The 14905-nt window shown below is 51.3% G+C and overlaps 1 protein-coding gene across 1 annotated transcript in view; it reads right to left on the bottom strand.

The window, feature by feature from the left end:
• Positions 1 to 11773, bottom strand: part of mtmr10 (myotubularin related protein 10) — a 109826-nt gene extending 98053 nt beyond the window's left edge. Inside the window, exons 1-3 of the mRNA XM_072282962.1 lie at positions 11635 to 11773; positions 11487 to 11544; positions 1237 to 1373 (exon numbers count right to left, since the gene is read on the bottom strand). Coding sequence (XP_072139063.1) covers positions 1237 to 1373; positions 11487 to 11544; positions 11635 to 11682 — 243 coding nt within the window. The 5' untranslated portion in view covers positions 11683 to 11773. The remainder of the gene's footprint in view (positions 1 to 1236; positions 1374 to 11486; positions 11545 to 11634) is intronic.
• Between the last annotated feature and the right edge of the window lie 3132 nt (positions 11774 to 14905).

Here is a 14905-nt window from a genome sequence, read left to right as displayed (position 1 = left end):
AAAGGTTGTTGTTCTAGCTGATGAGACTGTTTTCCTTGTGCACACACCATTGAAAGCTAACACCAAATTGGAGCAAGCAGTTAAGGAGAATGTTTGCTGATCTTTGTATTCGACTATAGTAGTAAAGATTTCTTACTGGAGTAAAAGAAAAGTGAGAGACGCCCTGACTTAAACACAAAATCCTGAGGGTTATAACAGGGTCCATGTGAAGAGGATATTTATTCTCGTTGGAAAATATAAAACTATGGCCAGTGTTTAAAGATAATTGGTCATCCATTTTTTAAAAAAAGAAGAGGTTCAGTCACTGGGGTCATCCAAAACAGATTATTACTGGTTTCTGGATACTAGCGATTTGAGGGATATTCGGATAGGCAAGAAAATGCAGCTCGGGATCAGCCCCAATCTTAATAAATAATGGAACTGCTCATGAGGTCAAATGGCCAACTCCTGCTTCTAATTAATAAACTCTTTTAAAACAAAAGAGCAACCTAAAGGATGCAGGCAGTATTTCCTCTGCCTCTTCACCATCTTCCAGGAGAGAGCCATAAAATGTGTAGCCCCCCCTCCAATAATAAATTTATAACACCGCGTCATTACTGTCTAATGCACTGTGCTTCACTTGGGTAACATTCGTCTCTTTATCCACATGCTGTGCATTATATGGTATAACTGTCCTTGCAAAAGATTCTCATTTCAGGCCATCCACTGCATCTCTCTTTCCTTCTCCAAAATTCCCCTGGACTTCACATCTTCCTCTCTGGCCCTTAATGCTGCCACCTCCTCCGACCAATCCGTCAATCTTGTCTTTTGTCCTAATTTAGGACCATTTATTTGATGGTCCAACCTCTCTATTAAAAACACTGATGATTGGCCAGCTCCAGCAATGATGCAACAAAAGCAATGGTGAGCCTAAAAATTAGGAAATCAGTCACCAACCCCAGGCCAGCTCTCCAAGTTGGCCTACACCCATTCTTTATTTTAACAACTGTTAAAATGTTTCCTTTTCAATGGTTAATTTGCTGAAACCCTTTCTGATTTATCCCATAAGACTCAATCCAAGTCACCACACACATAGCAAAATAATTTTCAGCTTTGCATTGGTTCTGTTATCAATCCCCGTATTCTGTGTGCTGGTTACCTATTTACACTTCTGCCAGCAGTTCCAGCCCAGGTTTCAAGAAATAACAATTCCAGTCTGATTAAAATATTCTGGTGAAATGCTGAAGGTTTACAAACCCGAAAATGTGCCACATCCTTTGTGATAAAAGAGATCTTGAAGTTGGTACAGAGTAGGGTTCCATAGAGGTCATGAGCACTTGTGTCTGTAGCAATGCATTTTCTGACATTGCTGGTCTCGCTCACCACAAGTTCCCCTGAAATAAACCAGATGTACATCAGAGTTATCTTACTGTCCAGCCTAGTGGCCGCCACAAACTATTCTCTAGGAAAGACAACATTTCAGAACCTGCTATTCCAACTGACCCCAGAGTGAGCTTTATCAGACTGGTGGACAAATGGCACGAGGAAAGGAAGGACTTTGCAAGTCATCTTCTCAGAATTGTTTTATTTTTGCACATTGATTTTTTGTCAGTCTTTATCCATGTGCAGTTTTTCATTGATTCTATTGCATTTCTTTATTTTCCTGTAAATGGTGTATAAAATGACATATACAGCATATTCTTTGATAATAAATTTATTTTGGGCATTGTAGGAAGGTGAACAAGAAAGTATCATCCTTCAGATACTTCTCATTATTCTGTTAATTTAGACAACTGTAAATTAAAAGAATAAATTTTAGTTTCTGAGGACAATGACCTTCTGCACGAGTAACCTGGGCAGTGGACAGGTGGGGAAAGAGAAGGATGATCCCACTCTCATTATTGACTGGCACCTGACATACCAATACCACTCAGGGCTGTTTATTACATGCCAGAGTCCTGACAAACTTCCCCTCACTAATCCATCTCTCATCCTACAATTCATCAGCAGATACATATCTCAACAGCACTTCTGCAACTTACTTCTGAACTAATTTTTTTTCAGAAAATAAATTCTGTGTGAACCAAACAAATGCTGACAACATGCCCACAGTAAAGAACAATTATGTACAGACTGGGCCATGAAAATAGACAAAGAAAAGTCTGTGTTAAGTAGAGGGTGGGGGGCAGGTGAAGGTGAGAGATTCTGTGGATTCTGGAAATCTCAATAAGTCAGCCACATCTATGGAAAGGAAAGTTGAGACCCTTCATCAGGATTCTGGCTATAAGGTGAATGTTTCTTTTGAAACACTTTTATCCACTTGGCCTTTCAGGCATCATTTAGCAAGTGTGACTGTAACTAAATAATGTGTAGTTAGTAGATAACACCCATCAGTCGGTCCCCTCCTTATGGCTCAGTAGGTGGTAGATTTGGGACTTGCCATAAACTACAATGTTGACATCTCCTCAACCCCCACCCCAAAAAACTCCTCCCCACCTTCACCAAACACCTCTCCACCCCTCTGAACAATCGCTCCCTACCACCTCAAACAACTACTCCCTACTCCCACCAAACACCTTCACACCCTCCTGAACAACTCCCCACCACCACAAACTACCACTCCCCCTCTCCCCTTCCCTCCCCTCTCCCCCTCCATCTCTCCTTTCCCTCCCTCCTCCTTACCCTCTCATTCCCCCTCCCACCCTACTGCCTTCTCTTTGCCCCCTCCCTCACCTCATTATGGAAAGAGTGTGGAGGCTTCAGAAAGGCTGCAGAGGAGATTTACCAGGACACTGACTTGATTAGAGAGCATGTCCTATGACTAAAGGTTGAGTGAGCCAGGGCTTTTTCCTTTGGAGAGAGGCAGGATGAGAGGTGATGTGATAGAGGTGTATAACATTGTGGTTAGCATAGATAGACGACAGCCAGCACCTTTTGCCTAAGTGGCAATGGCCAATACCAGAGGATATCTGTTTAAGGTGAGTGGAAGAAAGTTTAGGGGAGATGTTGGAGGTAGTTTTTTTTACACAGAGAATGGTGAATGCCTGAATTACCCTGCAGAGGGTAGTGGTGGAGGCTAATACAAGTCAAATTCAACTATACATGAATACACCGAATGAAACAGCATCCCCCTGGGGCCAAGATGCAAACCTACACAGCACATTCAAAATAGCAAGCAAAAACACATAGTCTTGCAAAAAAATAAAGATATAAATAGCCCAAGTCACTGAGCAAAATGTCCTGCAATTTGATGGTACAGCTCCTGGCAGTGCACAAACATACGCATACAATCCAGCTTGTCATTCCACCAATTGAACATTGGAAGGCAGCACCAACGGGAGGGGCCAGCCTCCAAACGAGCACAGACGCCACACCACACTGCCTCCGGCATCTCCTCTCCTGGGCTGCAGCAGCAGGCAAACCCATGACTTGAGGCCTAATCCTCGCTACAACCAAGGCCACACAGCATCCCCGTTGTCTGTCACATCATCAAACAAGGGAAATAGCCAGCAGCATCTTACATGATCAATGTCTATCAGAATCTTGCGATCACAACAGAAACATCCAAGACAATCACCCACAGTTACACTGCATGCCTCCTTCGTGCACCAGCTCCAATGCTTGTGATGTCTTCCTGTAGCAGGCAGCAACATGGTCTGCACCCAGTCCAGCTACTCCAATAATGAGCAGTTCACTAATGGGGTAGACCTGCAGTACCCGATGTTCTTGGAGTCCAGCATTGTTTTGCGATCATAAAAAAGTCATTTAATGAAGAAAAAAGCAATTTTGGTTGGCCCCTGAATGGTTACTGCCTCCAAACATGTTGCTACCTTACAGTAGGGACTTTTAAGAGACTCAGGCACATGGCTGGATAGAGGGCTATAGGCTGAGTACGGGGAAAGGGTTAGATTAATCGTGAAGCAGGTTTATACAGGTTGGCGTAATATCGTGGACCACTAAGACAACTGCACTGCTCCAAAGAGCGCTACGTCTCGGCCATGAGTCAACCTTCAGCTGGGGAAGTGATGACCCCCCCGTCCTGTTGGACTGTTTGTGGTAACCTATTTTTTATTCTTTCTACCTCTCTTTTAAGATTTCTATCTGTGCACTTGTAATGCTACTGTGGCACTGTAATTTCCTTTGGGATGAATAAAGTATCTATCTATCTATCTTTTCTGTGTTGTAATACTTTTTCCCACCAATGCTGAGTTTGACCCACTGAGTTCCTCCAGCAGACTGTTAATTGCACCAAACTTTATATAGTTTCAAACACAAGAGATTATTTAGATGCTGGAAATCTAGAGCCTCATACGCTGTCAGAACTCAGCAGGTCGAGCAGATTCTATGGAGGGGAATAAACAGTCAAAGTTTCAGTCTGAGGCTCCTCATCAGGACTGGAAAGGAAATGGAAGATGTCAGAACAAGAAGGTGGAGGGAGGGGAAGGAGTAAAAGCTGGCAGGTGATAAGTGAGACCAGGTGAGGGGGGAAAGTGAGTGGGCAAGGGAGGAGACAAAATGAGAAGCTGGAAGATGATAGGTAGAAGTAAAAGTCAAAAGAAGAAGGAATCTGATAGGAGAGGACAGTGGACCATGGGAGAAAGGGAGGAGGAGTACACCAGAGGGAGGTGATGGACAGGTGTGAAGAAGAGAAGGGGTAAGCGGGAAGCCAAAATGGGAAATGAAAAAAAGAGAAAAGGAGTAGGGTGGAGAAATTGGCAGAAGTTAGTGAAATTGAAGTTCATGCTGTCAAGATTGAGTTTACCCAGATGGAATATAAGGTATTTCTCCTCCAACCTGAAAGTAGCCTCATCTTGTCAGAAGAGGAGGCCATGGACCAGCATGTGGGTATGGGAATGGGATGTAGAATTGAAATGGGTGGCCATCGGGAAATGCTGCCCTTTATGTAACACAGAGCGAAGGTGTTTGATGAAGCGGTTCCCCAATCTACATGGAATCTCACTGATGTAGAGGAGGCTGCACCGCGAACACCCGATGCAATAGATAACCCCAACAGACTTACAGGTGAAATGTGACTTCAGCTGAATGGTGATGAAGGAGGAAGAGGAGGGGCAGGTGCAGCATTTGTCCTGCTTGCAGGGATATGTGCCTGGAGAGACAACAGTGAGGCAGGACAAGTGGACAAGGGAGTCACATAGCGAGTGATCCTTATGAAAAGTGGAGTTGAGAGCAGCGAAGAAATGTGTGGCTTATGGTAGGATCCCATTGAAATTCCAGAGAATTATGTGCATGATGCAGAGGCTTGTGGGGTGGTAGGGACAAGGAAACCCTTAACCTTATTGGCAGCAGGAAGATGGGGTGAGGGCAGATGTCCAGGAAATGGAGGAGACGTGGGTGTGGGCAGCATCGATGACAGAGGAGGAAAAGAAGAAGAAGGACATCTCAGATATTCTGGAATGGAAGGCCTCATCTTGTGAACAGATGCAGTGGAAACAGAAGAACTGAGAAAAGGAAAAGCATTTTTTAAGTGTGAGGAACAGGTAACCTGTCCTTGGACTGCAATCAAAGGCATTGTTTGCTTCTATGTCGTCTGAGAGCCTGCCTGCCTCACTCCATTGAATGCACAATTAGCATTCCTGACATTTACACATAAGAAGTTTGCTAAAGTGTTCAAGGAGGCGGAGAGGATGTTTAGATGCACAAATTCTTTGAAGTGACAGACCAATTTATAAACATCTAATATGTTAAGTAGAAGCAGTTGAGGGCTCAGTAAACTTCAGCGTAGAGTGTCATGTGAACCTGCCACGGACAGGGATGTACTGTTCTGCAAAGCTTTTCCTTGAAACCAGATTCTGTGCAGCAATGTGGCGGAACATTTGGGAGTGCTTTTAATCCTGTGAATTTTAGCATCTCCCTGGTTTTCCTTGCTCATTGAGCAGATGACTGCTGAACCATTACACAGGCAGCTGTCAGTATCTTGTGATCTAGGCCTCTTACTCTGAGCAGGTTTTAACAGAACTGTTAACTTCAGCAAATGTTAGAGGCAGGGCTGTCATTAGTACGCACCTGATGTAGCTTGCAAACCTCATCAAAGCTCTCAAGCTTTGTGGAGTCTTATGGGATGGGTAGCGGGGGGGAGGAGTTGGGTGGTGCGGTGGGGGGAGGGAACATGGGTGGTGCAGACGGGGACATGGGTGGTGCGGGGGGGGGGTCAGACTATGTACTTATAACACTACTGCTGCTCTCAGCTTGCTGTATCACACCATGTGGGGTCAACACAGCCGAGGCAGAACTGTGTAGCTGTGTGGCAGTAACTGGGTGACCTGATTTGCTAGACAGTGGGGAGTGACTGCGTGACCTGATTTACCAGACAGTGAGGATTTTTGTGTGGGAGTGACAGGGTGACTTGATTTGGCAGACGGTGGGGAGTGACTGGGTGACCTGATTTACCAGAGGGTGGGGATTTTTGTACGGGAATGACTGGGTGACCTCATTTAGCAGATGGTGGGGAGTTGTGTGGGAGAGACTGGGTGACCTGATTTACCAGACGGTGGGGAGTGACTGGGTGACCTGATTTGCCAGACGGTGGAGACTTTTGTGTGGGAGTGACTCGGTGACCTGATTTACTAGACGGTGGGGAGTTGTCTGGGACTGACAGGGTGACCTCATTTGCCAGACAGTGGGGAGTAAATGGGTGACCTGATTTACCAGACGGTGGGGAGTGACTGGGTGACCTGATTTACCAGACAGTGGGCAGTGACAGGGTGACCTGATTTGCAAGATGGTGGGGAAGTTGTGTGGTAGTGACTGGGTGACCTGATTTGCCAGACAATGAGAATGACTGGGTGACTTGAATTGCCAGACGGTCGGGAGTGACTGGGTGACCTGATTTACCAGATGGTGGTTATTTTTGTGTGGGAGTGACTGGGTGACCTGATTGGCCAGACGGTGGGAGTTGTGTGGGAGTGACTGGGTGACCTGATTTGCTAGATGGTGGGGAGTGATTGGGTGACCTGATTTGCTAGACGGTGGGGAGTGACTGGGTGACCTGATTTACTAGACGGTGGGGAGTGACGAGGGGACCTGATTTACCAGAGAGTGGGAAGTGACTGGGTGACCTGATGTACCAGATGGTGGGGACTTGTGTGGGAGTGACTGGGTGACCTGAATTACCAGACCGTGGGGAGTGACTGGGTGACATGATTTGCCAGACGGTGGGGAGTTGTGTGGGAGTGACTGGATGACCTGATTTGCCAGATGGTGGGGATTTGTGTGAGGGAATGACTGGGTGAACTGATTTTCCAGTGTGGGAGTGACTGGATGACCTGATTTACCAGATGGTGCGGAGTGACTGGGTGACCCAATTTACCAGACAGTAGGGAGTGACTGGGGACCTTATTTACCAGATGGTGGGGGGTGACTGGGTGACCTCATTTAGCAGAGGGTGGGGAGTGACTGGGTGACCTGATTTGCCAGACAGTGGGGTGTTGTGTGGGAGTGAATGGGTGACCTGATTTGCCAGACTGTGGGGAGTGACTGGATGACCTGATTTGCCATACAGTGGGGAGTGACTGGGTGACCTGATTTGTCAGACGGTGGGGAGTTGTGTGGGATTGACTGGGTGACTTGATTTACCAGACGGTGGGTTTCTGTCCCAAACTAATCTTTTCAGAGGGTTCAAGAGACTTGCCACTCCGCTGATCGTTACTGTGGGGAGGCTTCTAAGTTGGTGAGATCTAGAGAGTTATGCCTTTTGGGGGTCCTGATAGGGTCATCCATGCTGGTGAGGTCAAGGGGAAGACAGAGCAATTCAACCAAGACCTCAGCGGTGGAGCTGGTGGAGAGATGACGACACATCACAACAGAAGTAGTTTGCAGCTCTGAAAGGTCCACAGTCGTTTTGTGCTCCATACCACTGGACTCACATACCCACACCCCCCAATTTGTTAAGGACTGATGCACAGGCAGGTTGTCCATGTTAAACAAAGTCGCTCACAGGCGTTCTCCATTAAGTGAATCCATTTTTTCTTGGCCTCATTGCACCAGAGTATGTCGATCCTCAATCAGCCTCTACAGACACCTGAGGACCCAGCAGTAGACAAGCCTTAGGAGAATACTGTACTCAATTAGAGTGCTCACACTACTACTACAAGAGACCTGTGCCATTATCAACCAGTTTTAGAGAAACATTTTCCTGGGAGAGGATGTAACTTTAATTTGGTTTATTGCCCTGTTGTAAATTCACTCATTTCATTGAAGTGGGACTGTTGTTATTTTTTAATTGCTGACTTTCTGGTACAGCACACCATTTTGAACTGCCTGTTGTGTATTGTTCCTTTAGTTGTCTGCCTTTTGGTTTGCACAGAGTTCCGTGGATCCTTCTTTAGACACAGGGTTATGAATTATGGCTGGTGGAGTTGATCAAAGTCTCATAGTTCACAGTTTCACACAGGTCACAGTCCAGCCTCTGGGATTAAGGCTTTTATATAGGGAACCTTTTGCCTGAGCTTTGTCTGTTTCCTGCTTTGAGTTTGTGTACAATCATATCATCTACAGAAATGAAACCAAATCTACAAACTTCTGCTTCATAAAGAAGAATTTGTAAGTTGGTGTTGAGACCTGTGTCTTCACCAAAAACATGGTAGGAAGTTGATATTGCAGACTGGACCGCAGATGCTGAAGTTTGTAACATAAACAACCTGCAAGAGGAACTATGCAGTTCAACAGCATCTTGGTCAGGGGGAAGGAGGGCTTATTTGGGGAGGGGTGGGAAAGGGTTGTTCGAGGATTGGGGGGGCTCGGTCGGGGGTGGGGAGGGCTTATTTGGGGAGGGGTGGGAAAGGGTTGTTCGAGGATTGGGGGGGCTCGGTCAGGGGTGGGGAGGGCTTATTTGGGGAGGGGTGGGAAAGGGTTGTTCGAGGATTGGGGGGGGCTCGGTCGGGGGTGGGGAGGGCTTATTTGGGGAGGGGTGGGAAAGGGTTGTTCGAGGATTGGGGGGGGCTCGGTCGGGGGTGGGGAGGGCTATTTTGGGGAAGGGTGGGAAAGGGTTGTTCAGAGGGTGGGGAGGGTTTGGGAGGGTTTGTTTAGTGGATGGGGGAGCTTATTCGGGGGTGGAGGGCTTGTTCAGGGGGATGGGGTCTTGTTCGGGGGTGTGGGGAGGGTTTGTTCAGGGGATGGGGGGCTTGTTCGGGGGATGGGGAACCGGTTGTTCAGGGGAGGTGGGGGAGTGGTTGTTCAGGGGGTGTGCAGGGTTTGATCAGCAGGTTCTGAGGGCTTGTCAGCGGTATGCGGAGGGTTTGTTCACGGGGATGTGGGGAGGGGTTGCTCTGGGGGTGGGGAGAGGTTGTTCAGGGAGATGGGGAGGAGTTGTTCAGGGGTGTGTGGGGATTGGTTTTTTGGGGTGTGGGGAGGAGTTGTTCAAGTGGGTGTGGGGAGAGGTTGTTCAGTGGGGGTGGGTGAGGTTGTTCAGGGGGTGAGAAGGGTTTGATCAAAGGCAGGGAAGGGTTTGTTCAGCAGGTTCCGAGGGCTTGTCAGTGGGACAGGGAGGGGTTGTTCAGGAGGATGGGGAAGGGTTGTGGGTAGATGTTGTTCATAGAACATAGAATAATACAGCACAGTACAGGCCCTTCAGCCCACAATGTTGTGCCGACCCTCAAACCCTGCCTCCCATATAAGCCCCCACCTTAGATTCCTCCATATACCTGTCTAGTAGTCTCTTAAACTTCACTAGTGTATCTGCCTCCACCACTGACTCAGGCAGTGCATTCCACGCACCAACCACTCTCTGAGTAAAAAACCTTCCTCTAATATTCAGGGGGTGTGGGGAGATGTCGTTCAGGGGGTGTGGGGAGACATTGTTTGGGGCTGTGTGGGGGAGTGGTTGTGCAGCGGTGTGTGTGGGGAGAGGTTATTCAGGGGGACTGGGGTGGGCTTGTTCAGGGGTTGGGAGGGGCTGTTCGGGGGTGTTCAGGGGGTGGGGGGCTTGGTCGGGTGTGGGGACGGGTGGGAAAGGGTTGTTAAGGAGGGTGGAGAGCTTGTTCAGGGGGGTGGGGGGTGGCTTGCTTGGGAGAGTGGTAAAGGGTTGTTCGAGGGGGTGGGAGGCTTATTCAGGGCGTGGGGAGGGTTTGTTTGGGGAGGGGTGGGAAACGGTTGCTTGAGGGTTGGGGGCTTGGTCAGGGGGTAGAGAAGGCTTGTTCTAGGGTGGGGGGCTTGTTCAGGGGTTGGGGTGCCTGTTTGGGGGATGGGAAAGGGGTTGTTCAGGGAAGTTGGGGGAGCGGTTGCTCAGGGGGTGACGAGGGTTTGATCAGGTTTTGAGGGCTTGTCAGCGGTATGCAGAGGGTTTGTTCATGGGGACATGGGGAGGGGTTGTTCAGTGGGATGGGGAGTTGTTGTTCAGGAGTGTGTGGAGAGGGAATTTTTGGGGTATGGGGAGGGTTGTTCAGGAAGGGATGGGGCAAAGTTGTTCAGGGGTGGGGCAACGTTATTCACTGGGTGTGGGACGAGGTTGTTCAGAGTGTGGGGAGAGGTTCAGGGGCTGGGATGGGTTTGTTCAGCAGGTTCTGATGGCTTATCAGTGGTATGGGGAGGGGTTGTTCAGGACCATGAGGAAAGGTGACATCATTCAAGGGATGTGGGGAGACTTTTGGGGATGTGTGGGGGAGGGGTTGTTCAGGGAGACTGGGGAGGGCTAGTTCAGTGGTTTGGGGAGGGGCTGTTCAGGGGATTCCGGGAGGGGCAGTTCAGGGGGTTTGGGGAGGGGCTGTTCAGGGGTTTCGGGGAGGGGCTGTTCAGGGGATTCGGGGAGGGGCTGTTCAGGGGATTCGGGGAGGGGGAAGTGGACGACAGAGAGGGGGAGGGGAGGAGGGGAGGAGGGGGAGGGGAGGAGGGGGAGGGGGAAGGGGAGGGGGGAGGGGGGAGGGGAGGGGGGAGGGGGAGGGGAGGGGGGAGGGGAGGGGAGGGGAGGGGGGAGGGGAGGAGGGGGAGGGGAGAGGGGGGGAGGGGAGAGGGGAGGAGGGGGAGGGGGAGGAGGGGGGGAGGAGGGGAGGAGGGGGAGGAGGGGGAGGAGGGGAGGGGGAGGGAGGAGGGGAGGGGGAGGGGGAGGGGGAGGGGGGAGGGGGGGAGGGGAGGGGGGAGGGGGGAGGGGGGAGGGGAGGGGAGGGGAGGGGGAGGGGAGGGGGAGGGGAGGGGGGAGGGGAGGGGAGGGGGGAGGGGAGGGGGACGAGTGGAGTAGGGCGGGGAGAGGGGGAGCACGAGGAGCGGACGAACGAGTGAGGGGGCGAGGGGTGGAGCTGAAGGGGCAGGCGGGGACGAGAGGGGCGAGGACAAGGGGGGTGTCAGGAGAAGAGGGAGGGACAGGGTAGAGAGATGCGGGTGAGGTATGCGCGGAAGTGCCTCCGACAGGTGAGCTCTCCACCTCACTGACCCTCCCCTCCCCCTCACTCATCTCCACTTCACTATTTCAGGCCTGGCATCCAGTCCGAGCCGCGGGCTGGAATTGGTGCCTCTCCCGGGGACCCGCGCCAAGGCCCCGACACAGAGTACAGACTTACCCGGCAGTAGCGCGGCCTCGTTCGCCCGGTTCTCCTGGGCCCGGCCCGGGCAGGAGTTCTGCGGGAAGAAACAGCAGTTAGAGGCGGAACAGGCCGCAGCGTCGGAGCACAGGCCCCGCTTTCCAGCAGACTCCGGCACAGTCCTCACCTCCTCCGCGGGCAGGTAGCTCCTGAAGCTCGGCTTCGAGCTCTTCATCGCGGTCGCTCGGAACCTCCCGAGCGGCTCTGGGAGGGACCAATGCCGGGGCGGGGACCGAGGGAGGTGCTGGGGAGATGGTGGAGGAGGGGAGGGGGAAGAGGGGAAGGGGAAGAGGGGAAGGGGAGGGGGGAAGAGGGGAGGGGGAGGGGGAGGGGGAGGGGAGGGGGAGGGGGAGGGGGAGGGGAGGGGGAGGGGGAGGGGAGGGGGGGAAAGGGGGGGAGGGGGAGGGGGAAAGGGGGGGAGGGGGAGGGGGGAAAGGGGGGGAGGGGGAGGGGGGAAAGGGGGGGAGGGGGAGGGGGGAAAGGGGGGGAGGGGGAGGGGGGAAAGGGGGGGAGGGGGAGGGGGGAAGGGGGAAAGGGGGGAGGGGGGAGGGGGAGGGGGGAAAGGGGGGGAGGGGGAGGGGGGAAAGGGGGGAGGGGGGGAAAGGGGGGAGGGGGGAGGGGGGAAGGGGGGAGGGGGGAGGGGGGAAGGGGGGGAAGGGGGGAGGGGGGGAAGGGGGGGAAGGGGGGAGGGGGGAAGGGGGGGAGGGGGGAAGGGGGGGAAAGGGGGGAGGGGGGGAAGGGGGGGAAGGGGGGGAAGGGGGGGAAGGGGGGAGGGGGGGAGGGGGGGAAGGGGGGAGGGGGGGAAAGGGGGGAGGGGGGAGGGGGGAGGGGGGAGGGGGGAAGGGGGGAGGGGGAAAGGGGGGAGGAGGGAGGGGGGAAAGGGGGGAGGAGGGAGGGGGGGAGGGGGGAGAGGAAAGGGGGAGGGGGGAGGGGGGGAGAGGGAGAGGGGGAGGGGGAGGGGGAGAGGGGGAAAGGGGGAGGGGGAAAGAGGGGAGGGGAGGGGGGAGAGGAGGAGAGGGGGAGGGGGAAGAGGGGGAGGGGGAGGAGGAAGAGGGGGAGGGGGGGGAGGAAGAGGGGGAGGGGGGGAGGGAAGAGGGGGAGGGGGGGAGGGAAGAGGGGGGAGGGGGGGAGGGAAGAGGGAGGGGAGGGGGAGAGGAGTGGGGTAGGGAGGGGGTTAGGGAGAGGGGGTGGGGTAGGGAGGGGGTTAGGGCATAGGGGAGGGTGTTAGGGAGAGGGGGTTAGGGAGAGAGGTAGGGGAGGGGAGAGGGGAGGAGTTGGGGGAGGGGTGGGAGAGGAGAGGGTGAAGGGGAGAGACGGGGAGGGAGGGGGTGAAGGAGAGGAGGGTGTGGGGGGAGATGAGGGGTGAAGGGGAGGAGAGAGAGCAAGAAGGGGCAGGGGTGGGGAGGAGAGAGGAAAGGGTGAGAAGGGGGAAGAGAGTGGGGGGGAGGAGGGGGAGAGTTGGGAGAGGAGAGTGAAGGGAGGGTTGGGGTAGGGAGGGGGAGAGAGTAGAGGGGGAAGAGTGGGGGAGGTGTGAGGAGGGCAGTGGGGAGGAGGCAGGGAGAAGGTAGAGGGGGTGGGGAAATTCCTCTAGCATTTTGCGCCTGTTGCTCTGAAAGAGAACAGCAGTGTGCGATCTCAGTGTTGGATGGTTGCCACTTGTTTTTGAGCAGAATGGGAGTTAGTGTGACAGTGGCTGGATAGGATTGCTTTGCTGAAGTGCACTGCTGGTGGTGCAGTTTGGTTGGGTAAAGAGCCTAGTAGGGAGTTCATCCAATATACTGAAAAAGAGAAACAGTCGTAGGCTGAGTGTGGGTGATAGAAATAAACTCCCGAATAAGCAAAGGGGAGATGCACGGTCCTCAGATATAGAGTCACAAGTCGCAAGATGTGCAAGGGCTTAAAGGTGCTGTTTGGGGGCAGAATTGTGGTGTGGGAGCAAAGCAATGCATAGTCAATTACAGAGGTAACAAGGCATGAGTGATAGTTTCAGCAGCTGATACATTGTGTAGATTGGGAGAACTTTGCAGAAGTGGCAACAAAGGGATAACATGATCAAAAGTGTATCTGGTGCATGTTCCTCAGCGGCAGTAGTTCTGTTCAGCTCTCTCTCCATGCCTGAAACTGATGCTACTTCTCTGAAGTGAGGACCTGCTTACTTGGGTGAAGATAAAGATCCACAATATGAGGACAGACTCTTCAGCCACCGAGTCTGTTTTAACTGTTAAACAACATTAGTCCCATTTGTTAAATTCTCATTACTATCTCATTCTTACTAGGGGCAACTTCATGGTTAATGGACTTTGTGTGTGAGAGGAACTCAATGCATCATGAGGACACACACATGATTACTGGGAGAAGGTGCAAACTTCACACAGACAGCACTCGGGTCAGGAATTGAACCCAGATCTCTGTCACTGGGACAGCTGCTGTATTAGCGGTGCCACTGTGTCTCCTCAGTCACTGAAAAGAAGTAGTTATCCCTGGTCAATACTTTAACCAATGTCACCAGCATAGATTATCTCTGGGAATAACTGTGTAAATCATCTGTTAGATTTCTTTCACGAGAACAGTAAGTACACTTCAAACACTTGTTACTGGCTGTGGGTCACTTTAAAACATCTGGAGGAAGTCGAACGTGCTCCAAATATGCAAGTCTGCTTTCTAATATGACAGTTAGCAGAGCAGCACTGGGAACAGTTTACTGCAAAAATGGTCAGCATATCAAACAAGAATAACAACAACTGTCCTGATTAATGCCAATTCTACATTGGGAGGGGTTTCAATAAAAGATAAAGAATAAGAGTCAAATTCAGACAATTTTATTATTACTCAATTTCACACACTTGCTAAAACAAGATCATATGTGTTGTAAGCCTGGCTCACCAACTTGACAAAGTAATTTGAGCAATTCAGCATATTGTAGGAAATAGCTCGGGCATTCTCAGTCCATGCATCTGACAACAAATTAATTGTGTGAAGGAGTTAAGGATTTCAGGATGCTGGGTTATTAGAGATGATCATCGTTACAGCACCTTGTTATCTGCTGCATTGGAACAAAGTTCAGTAAGTTATGCAGAGATAGAATGAGTGAATATGATTATCAATACTGTCAATTTAAATTTCATCCTGAAGGAAGTAAACGAGGTAGAATAATTCCCTTTGCTGCCAAGAGAAATAAACTAATATTTTCTGCATTTCTTTCAATTATATTCCATTTCAGAAGACTGAACGGAAATAAGCTGAGTGTTCAGTAGTTGGGCCATACGAGAAGAAAATCCTTGGTTCAGTTCCGTTCAGCGCTGTTCCCATGAACCTGACTGAGCAGACATATGAATTTGCAGAGAACAACATAGCCTTGTCATTTGCTTAGAACACAAGTTACAGTATCTGGGTAAATT

The sequence above is a fragment of the Mobula birostris genome, chromosome 18 (genome assembly GCF_030028105.1).
Source record: "Mobula birostris isolate sMobBir1 chromosome 18, sMobBir1.hap1, whole genome shotgun sequence".
Classification (NCBI taxonomy): Eukaryota; Metazoa; Chordata; class Chondrichthyes; order Myliobatiformes; family Myliobatidae; genus Mobula; species Mobula birostris.
This window is presented reverse-complemented; position numbering and strand designations above follow the sequence as displayed.